The sequence below is a fragment of the Belonocnema kinseyi genome, chromosome 4, assembly GCF_010883055.1.
Source record: "Belonocnema kinseyi isolate 2016_QV_RU_SX_M_011 chromosome 4, B_treatae_v1, whole genome shotgun sequence".
NCBI lineage: Eukaryota > Metazoa > Arthropoda > Insecta > Hymenoptera > Cynipidae > Belonocnema > Belonocnema kinseyi.
The window spans coordinates 136,843,426-136,853,297 of NC_046660.1; the positions used below are offsets into that span (position 1 = coordinate 136,843,426).

General features: G+C 36.2%; 1 protein-coding gene across 1 annotated transcript in view; it reads left to right on the forward strand.

The window, feature by feature from the left end:
- LOC117172006 (protein kinase C-binding protein NELL1-like) overlaps positions 1 to 3,991 on the forward strand; it is a 588,191-nt gene extending 584,200 nt beyond the window's left edge. The window contains exon 5 of the mRNA XM_033359723.1: positions 3,527 to 3,991. Coding sequence (XP_033215614.1) covers positions 3,527 to 3,634 — 108 coding nt within the window. The 3' untranslated portion in view covers positions 3,635 to 3,991. The remainder of the gene's footprint in view (positions 1 to 3,526) is intronic.
- Positions 3,992 to 9,872: the final 5,881 nt, after the last annotated feature.

The following is a 9,872-nucleotide window of genomic DNA, read 5'->3' on the forward strand; positions in this document are numbered from 1 at the left end:
ACAATACGCCAATTAGCACAAATGGTAAGTTCCGACAGTGCCTACAAGTGTGCCTACTGGCCGCTAGATGGCAATACCGGTTTCATATGTACACACCTGGTAGCCGCATACTATTATAAGCCGCAACCTAGTTTTGAGGCTGTAAAAACAGAAAAAAGTGCAGCTTATATTCAAGTAAATACGGTAACACCAAAAACAACAGAAATACGTTTATCTTGTCACAGTATCTAAAAATGTAATTTTTCTATTATCTAGAAAGACAGTGTTTCTTTTAAAAAAGGAAAAAATTTTGTTTATAGTATGTTCAAATGAATTTTTGGTGCCAGCGTACAGTTGTCTATCACGCCCATATGCTCATTTTTGTTTACATGGCAAAATTCCCCTCAAATTGTCCTATCAAGTTAGAAGACTTTGAAGCGATTAATTTACGTCTCAACCACTTTCTAGTGTCTCCCGATAATTTAGCTTCTCGTGATTTTACCATTTGGCTTAAACCCACGGAATCAGCATCGCACGTTGGTCAACCAGAGTCCCCTACCTCCCACCTTTCTAGGGTAACTCTCATATGGTTTCTAATTTAGAGATTTCGAAGTATGCTTTATGGCTTCCTTCTCGGAGTTGCTCGTTAGATCAGCGATTCCCAAACTGCAACCCTGGGTAGTGTGGCTACCCGGTGGTAGGGGGATACCACCCCGGGACGAGTAGCTCGGTAGGCTCCAAGGCAAGGTCCCCACTGTGCGCATGGGACTATTTTTTTTGACCTAGCATGAATGCCTTTAATTGTTCTGAGATTGAGACCTGTTACAACAACGGAAGTAATGAAATTATGACACAATTAAATTTAAATGAGTTGAATCAATTTCGTGATATAATTTTCAAAATATGGAAAAAAATACATAAAAATCGGTTAATATTTTCACTAAATTTGTCAAAAAAAATACATTACTGGACTGCTTTGTAACGTGACAAAAGTGCAATAACTTTTGAAGTTATTAGCCGATTTCTTTCTATCTTTTTCTAATGTTCTCGTCATAGTCCACAAAATCTAACGCTGCTTATTAAAATTCGCTAATGAATATTCAACTAAATTTTCCATTTTTCCTAATCGGCTCTAATTTTCTTATAATAGGAAGGTCGAGCGCAACAAGCCAGCACATGTCCGCATCACAGGCTGTCAAATGTCCTCCCTTGGTTTTAAGTATTATGAAACAAAAATTGGAGGGTGGCGGCCCTACCGCTCCCCAGAAATATCGAAAAAAGTTTGGGAATCGCTGCGCTAGATTGTTGTCAGAGGAGTGCGTGAAATACCCGAGCCTAAGACGGCAACCTGAGGGTCGGACAAAATTCATGCCTGGCTTTACCGCTGATAAATCAGTTGCCGAGTTTCAAGTACTCGTCGATGGATTCTTGTACATTACCACGAACGGAGCACTCACGTGTGATGAATACTAAGTTCTTAGTCTCCCTTCGTACCTACAGGGCTGGGATGTCTAGGGATGGCGCAAAGAGCGAAAATCTGTCACTCTTAAATCCGCTCTCTTACCGCCTACTCCAGAGTGTGAACGAGCATGCGTGAAAAGGCGCGGACAAACGCTCGAAGGAGGGAAAGAGAACCGAGTCAAGGAACCATCCGTGGACATCTCTGCTGTGGACCTAACACGGGCTTCATTCCGGGAGCGAGTGGGACGCAAGCATTGATAAACTGTCTCCATTCTTTCATCCATAATATTTATCACATGCAAATATAATTTAAAAACACCAGACATTTTTTCGGAGAAATTAATCGCGAAAATTCGCTGTCAGGGGATAGCTCAACCAACAAATGTAAGTTCATACCCGGTTATTTTTCGGTAGCTTATTTTTAGGTATTTTAAGCAGAGATGGGTCCTAACAAAAAAATTACGAAATATATTGTGTAGAGAAAAGGAAACTTCATAAATTTGATCAATTATTATTTAACATATACCGAAAAATACAACGAGGTATAAGATATTCGTTTAATAATATAAGTTCCGCAATAAGTGACTTTTTATGGAATTAATTATGCATAATTATTGCTCACTTCGTCAGTTTCAATAATGAAGTTAGCTGCCTTTGTAGATCACGAAAATTCGATGTTATTGAATTACATTTCAGTGGAAGTACTGCCTGGTTTTTTAAACAAAAGTTCAATTTTGACTGTTGCTTATGGTCGAGTAATGAGCCATCATTTTATAGCAAATTTTCATTTTAATGACTGTTTTATTAATTAGATTTTTTCTGATGCGCGATTCGTAAATTTTTTTGATTTTAAAAGAGCGATTATTCTTTTATTACTGCATATTAAAAAGGGCTTGCACTTCATGGACAATTAGAACTAACAATAATGGATGAGCGAAGTATTCATATTGAGCCACAGATTACTTATTAATAATGCGTTGTGAATACTATGACAGTTTAGTTAGTTTTCAAAATCAACGTAGCTATTTTATTAAACACGTCTACTTCAGTGGGTAGATTTAAGGTGAATTTCAGATGAAATTAATAGTTATTATTTATAGCAAATTTTAATTTGTACTAATATTAACTAGTCGGGTATATCCATTCAATATTTCATGAATGTCAGTCTATTTAAGAAATATTAATTAATTTTTTTGTCGGCCAGAAGTTAGAAGTCAAGAGCTCACATTCTGGTTGAAGTGCTAGCTTATTTTTACAACTAATGTTAACTTTCAACAAATATTGATTAAGCGGGGACGTGCTTCCAATATTTGGGTCTGCTTAGTCTTAATAAAAAATCAAATTACATATTTCTTTAACACTTGCATGCGATGGGGTAATAAGTAAGTAATTTTTTTTGAACTACTGCCAGTTACTTATAATAAATTATATAACAGAGATTAGTACTAAACATATAATTTGATGTTGTTTGGTGTCGACCAGTATAGGAAGAATGCGAGAGGTGGAGAAAATTTTCGATCATCTGGTCTGATGAAAGCTTGTTAATTGACCTAAATTTAAATATTCATAAAATAAACATAGACGTTTAAATTCACTCGATTAACAAGCATCATCAGTTATATATCGTACTTCGAAAAGATATTTTTAATCTGATGATGCTTATTAATCGCATCAAGCGAAACGTCTATGTTTATTTTCTAACTTTCCAAATTCAGCTTAATATAACAACTTCTATTAGACCAGAGAGTAAAGAATTCTTTCCATCTCTCAAATTAGTGCTCAAAATTTGATGTGAATAATATCAAGCAGTCCAACCAAAAATGACTTGTAATAATACCTTGACTTGCAGGTAATTTAGAAGATACCTAATTCGATATTTCAAATAAAGAAGTTGTCTAAATATTTAAAATAACATTGTAGATCCATAAACACTGTCAAAATTGAACATTAGTCATAATTTATAGCTTCCACGCGTGTAAAAATATATAATTTCAGTTTTAAACCCAACAAAGTTGGGAGAAATATTATAAGTTTATTACTAAACTATAAGCAATTGTCAAAAGTTAACATTTGTTATAAACAATAGGTAGTAGCTCAACCTGAAAGCCAGCTGCCTGCTTCCCAGCGAACAAGAGCGAAAGCGGAAGCTCTAAGGTACAGCGTCCTGGACGCCGCGCCGCGCATATGGATTTAGTGGTACGCAGAAGGTTTCTTCGGCCTACTAACTTCCAGATCAAATAAGTGGCTTTCTCAGGTGTCAGAATGAACATCTTCACGATTTATATGCTGCTTCATAAATCTTCAAGAACTTTCAATATTTTGGGTGAGTGTCTGTAGTTATAAGTTGGGAGATATGACCGCGGAGGGGGAGGTTTTTACATAACAAGTATACGGGTTCAAGCGACCAGGATCTGATTCTTAGTCTTACTTTGACGTTTTAGTTCATAAATCAACGGCTCCTATGTAAACAGCGTAAAAGGTCATGCAACTAATAAAAACGTAATTCAACATCTGGGTCAATAAAAAAGTAACTCTCCATTAGCGTTAATATTTACATACATCAATATTTCCACCAGTAATAACGTAACCTTTTTTCAAATTTTCCGAAGTATCGAATGAAACTTTTTGTATCATTTAACGTAATCCTTTTCGATTTCGGACCAAGATAGCATTAGCGTCTTTGTAGAATGTTATAAGAAACAGTGTTGATAGACGCTCTGAAGTGAACCCAGAAGATCAACCTTTTGCATCGGGCTCGCAATGTACTGAGCCTGACGCTGGTAAGCCGAGATTTTATTAAGGTGGCTAAGAAATGAAGGTTTCATACCTTCAAGCCAGCCGATTATGAGAACTATAATATATACTTTGTAGCCTTGATACAGCCTGCTCGGCTAAAAAAAATGGCTTCATATTTAGCCCGTTTTTCCTCCTCTTTTGCCGTGTAATTACCATTGGCTGGCGTCAGGAATTCCATTACGTAAACTATCTTCGTCTTCAGATTTGGGAGGACAATATAAGGTCTTCTACTAATAAGAAATTGAGTGACGCAAAATAAGATTTCGCAGTAGATCTACCACTAATTATTCTCCACGACGGACCCGAGTTTTCATTGTGCGTATGGCCAAACGGGCATTAGATAAACGACACGGAAGTGTCGAAGATGGTCATATAAAACTTGTAGTGTTGCATTGTGTCTGTCTATGTATTCGCAGCATGCATACTTTGAGGATCCGCTGAAAACATGTTCAAGTGTTTGTGGCTACTGCAGACGTGCTCGGCAGTTGGTATCGCCTGCAGGTACATTCATTATGCGCTCGTGGTAAACTAAGGTACCTGTACTTTGGCTTGACAGGAAAAAGTAAACCCCTTAGTATTTTTTATGAATACTTCAGTGTTCAGAAAGATGTTGAACTAACCCATCGACAGTTCTTCTCTAGGTATTATGCCGTAAACTGAAGCTGTGCAATTCGCTCCTGAGTCTTACTCAAGCGTACTGAAGTGTCATTACTTCTATTCCCGCTATTGAGGGAGACCCCCTTTTTAAACTACATAGTACAGATATCAGAGATGAACATTTTAAGCCAGCAAATCGGGGAGTGCAGTATTAGCTTCAGCTAATGTTTCTCTCTTAAGAAAGACTTTTAGGTAGATTTTTGATATTCTAGTTCTGATGTTGGTATTTTCGGCTATCTGCACAAGTTTTCTTAGTGCAACAGGTTGTATATTCGCAGAAGGATGTTACTTTCGTTATTTTCGATAAAGAGCTTCATATCTCCCTTTGATTTAAAAGTATAACTGATCTTTTAAATACTGACGCGTTTTATGATCATATTCCGGTTGCATATTGATGCAACCTTCATTAAACCTATACACGTATCCTCTTCGCACTGGTGAGATCTCTTGACAACAGGTAAGGATTTTCTTCCTGAGTTGGTCCGATCATTTAAAACTTTGTTGGTGCGTTTGGCCGTGGCCATTGCCTGGGCATTGCCTCCGTTTGGTCGTATTGACACTTGTTACTGAACCAGGACCTCGATCTGAGAGATGCTATTGTGGATGGCACTACGCAATTCTGGTGACGCAAGCGCATAAGTTATTTCATCGCATAATTCCTTATGATTTTATTATAAACAATATCTCAGGCTTAAGATAGTTACAGCCCAGTATGCTGAAGGAATTCTTTGTTACAGTTTTATTTTTATTTTTAAATAGTCTGCTCGGAGGATTTCCCGGTTTAATTTATCAGTCACGGACTCATTTTTATAATGCAATTATGTAATCCGCTAAGAGCTGTATGCCTAATTAAAGATATTTAGCAAAGCCTAGTTCTTACCCCATCATTTATGGACTGGGTTGCAGACAAGTGCACAATAGGGGACTATCGGAATAAGGTGGTATCTGAACCACCAGAACTTCGGTAAAGGTACAATAGCTTAATCTTTAGAGGTACCTGTCCAGGGATCGAATCCTAGACCTCCAACGTGAAGTCTGAGCGCCTAACCATCTGAGCCACCGAGGCTCTTCTTCTTTTTTTTCCAACTTGGCCTGGGGTGAACCCGGTTTTTCATCATAGTCGTGAACTGATTCAAGCTGCCAATACCCTACTGGTTCCCAACTGTACAAGAAGATCTGTGCATCTTTCGTGCTCATCACTTGTAGCCAAAATCACAATAGAATGAATAGATGCATGATTCAGATTCATCTATATAGCCTTTACTTCATTCCTTAGCTCGCTATACTTATGGATCTTGGTTGTATAGGTTGATTGCAAATTTCGGTCCAGTGGACAAGCAATGTCGATGATGTAGACTCTTCCACCTTGTTTATCGCATCACGATGTCAGTTCGATTGTTCGGATGTAATGATCCGCCTGGATAGTATTATCCTAATATAATATGTAATCAATAATGTGTGATCAGTAATGTGTAATCAATAATGTGCTCGATGGTTTCGTTGGTATCTCCACATAATCGGCACCGATCAACCGCGTCTTGCTGTAACACGTGCTTGCGATCATTTCTCGTGCTGACAACCCTATCCCAAATTGCAGTAACGAATCCTTCTGTTTCTGGATATAGGTCACTATTTCTCAGCCAAATATTGGATGCCTTAGTATCCAATTCATGCTGATATAAGGCTTTATGGTGCTTTTCATGAATGGCTTTCAGTCTCCATTGAATTTCTAATATCTCTATGGTTTCTGCCCTGATATTGAAGACTTCCTCTAAGGAGAAATTTGAGGGGATGTAGTCAAAATCCGCTTTACAGATGTTCTTTTAAAGCGCCACATCTCGCTTGCTGTTAAAATAGTCTAGCAACCGAAAAACGTTTGACTTACACAGTTTTTTGACATCAGCAAGGCCCCTACCTACTCTATGTCGTGGTATAACTACTCTTTTAATCACCGAACTATTATGGTGCATTCCGTGGTTCGTCATTTCTACGCGGACGGTTCTGTATAACCTTTCACGGTTGGTTTTAGACCATTTGATGAATCCGAAGGAGTACGTGATGATAGAGATAGTGAGCTTGCTTGTATTCAATGTATGCCATGGGCAAGTTTATATGATGTTTAAGAGCGTGAGTCATGACAATAGCGTTCCAGGTAACTAGCTATTTACAGCATCGCGAGTTATTATAACGTGGTTTTTGTTCTTCCGCAAGGACTTTATTCTCGTTGCGATGAAAATATACCTTATCTGCAATGATAGCTGTAAGACATTTATAAATTATTGGAAGACAGGCTATCGGTTGAATTTCAGATGAATATTGAGAGTCTGGTTTTTTGAGCAACATATACGTAGTACCCTAAAACACAAAGTCTGTTGTCAGATCTGGGTGTTCCATGATATTCTGAAAAAAGCTTGTCAAAGCAGGATGCACACTCGACAGGTACTTATAGCAGAAGTAGTGCACCTTGTCTGGACCTGGAGCTTTCCAGTCACTTACTGTTCTCAAAACCGTTAAAACATCTGAAGCTGTGATGTTTGTCAGCTCCATTTCAGGGTTATTGCTAGTTCTTGTCTTCTCTACTTGGAACCAAGCAGCATCTAAATTGCTTTTGTTCGTTTTTCCCCAAGCACTCAGCCATGCCTTCCCACGAAGGGTTCGATGCCTTACTGATTACTTAGATTTACACTCAGTTCACGATAAAACCTTCTTTAATCAATTCACCCAATTTACCCCTTACTTTCCTGACATCCATGTTCAACCTGATCTTCCATGGTGGATCTCGAACCCTTCCTGCGTGAAAGAGTTTATTTTTAGACCTAGTTTTGCCGTCAAACGTTCTAACGGTTGCCATAACGGTTGCCACCTCTAACGCAGTTTGTCTTGCATTGAAATGCATAGATAAAACCATGCTGTTGAGATGTTCTATTAGTGCACGCAGATAATTTGTGATGTTCATCTTGAGTAGAGAATGCCTTTGTGTTAGTTCTAAATATCTGACCTCTTGTAAAGCATTACGAAAATTTCTTTTAAGGTGCAGTAATTTTTCTGGAATTTCGCTGTCAACGTCATCGTTATTAATAACCGGATGTGATTCTCGTGAATCCGGTACACTGAAAAAAATTATTCTTGGATTAAGTAAATTTTACTTCGTTTGAGTCAGTTGCAGGGACGAATGGGGACGATAGAATATGAGCGTGTTCCAAATAAATAAATACTTGCTACCGTATGCTTGGAACAAAAGTACATTTTGTTGAACTGAGAAAATGTATTCTTAGATGGAGTATCACATTTTATTATTCTAAAAAGTTATTGTATTACTTCATGTAGATGTGTATTCAAGTGCAGAACATAGTTTACTTCCACGAAATCATTTTTGACAGACTTCAAGAATATATATTTTTAATATAAGAATATGTAGTATCGGAACAATAAACTAGTGCTTCAACTTAGCGATATTTGTATTTGAGAAAAGGCTATTAGACAAGAAATCCGAATTCTCAGCGACAGTTTATTTTAATTAAAAACACTATTTCTTTACCAAAAAAATCGTTTTTGAAATAATTGTTATATAATCTTCATTTTTTTAATTATTTATATATGTAATTCGCGGACATGGATGCTTATGCTTTGAAAACCGCACTCGCCGAGACACTTGGATTTTTAAAACAAATTTTGGGTAAGAATTTCAAGGCTGCATCGTACGTAGTCGTATATTGAGCCTCAACTACCTTCAAACTAAAAGTTTTTGAACTTAATGTTTCTGGAAAGAAAACATCTTTCTGCTAATAATTGAAATGATAATTGAAAATTTTCGAGAGTCTTTAATATACTATTTTTTATTTAGAAAGGTTTTATAATTGAATTTTACTTATTTCAAAAAAGCCTCGATACATTTTTTCTTCCAATGTTAAATTTTTTTATAAAATTTGTAAAAGTAATAAACAATGGAAAAATCAAGCACAAAACTAATTTCATAGCATCAACGACAAAAAATAATGTTCTGCTGTACGAACGCTTTCATAAAATGCACAGTTTTTAATTTATCCAATTCTTTTATCATACGTTTTTCACTCGGTTTTTAGTATGGAATAACTTTTCTGAAATAACAATTCAAAATATGTGAAAAAATACTTGATCCCCACTTATTTCACAAAGGCCTCAATACTTATTCCTTTAAAATTTAATCCGCTTAAGAACTATCTAAAGCTGATAAAAATACAGAACTTTTGAGTTGAAACACGCTTTAATAATCTCAGTGGCAAATAAATATTTTCTGATTTTTAAAAACTTCTGTAAAGTGCACAGTTTTCGATTTATGTAATTCTTTTAAATTACATTTTAACTTAGTTTTAATTTTAAAAAAACAATTACTAAACAATCATTTGAAATATATAAAAAACATTGATCCTTAGTTTATATATTACCTATTTCAAAAAGTGCTCGATACTTTATTTTTTATTTAAATATAAAATACTTCGGAATCAGAAGAAAAAAGAATTCTGTAAAGAAACGTGGAGTACAAGAAATTGGAGGTTAAAAGTGCGGTTTTTCGGTCATAGCGTTTAAACTAAAATTGTAGACCAGGTGATTTTATATAAATGTTCCTTATTACGTTGCTGTTATTTAAACAATTAAGCGTTATATAAAGATTATTCCGAAAATATATCAGTGACTTATTTTATGAAAAATTGGCTAACGACTATGTATATATGTATAATGTATTAAGTAATTAATAAATACGATTTTAAATATTTTTGTCAATACAATTGATTTATAAGTCATTGCTCAATGATACATAAGTTTTCTGTAGTAGTACTAATATTAGCAGTGGTAGTAGTAGCAGCAGGCGAGAGTGGGGTATTTTCAGGTCAGTTACATCAGCCACCCCCTGCCCCCAATCTTAATTTTTAGGTTTTCTATAGCCCACTGAAGTGCACCCCGAATGCGCTAAAATGCGACACCGATACAAATTTTGGCGC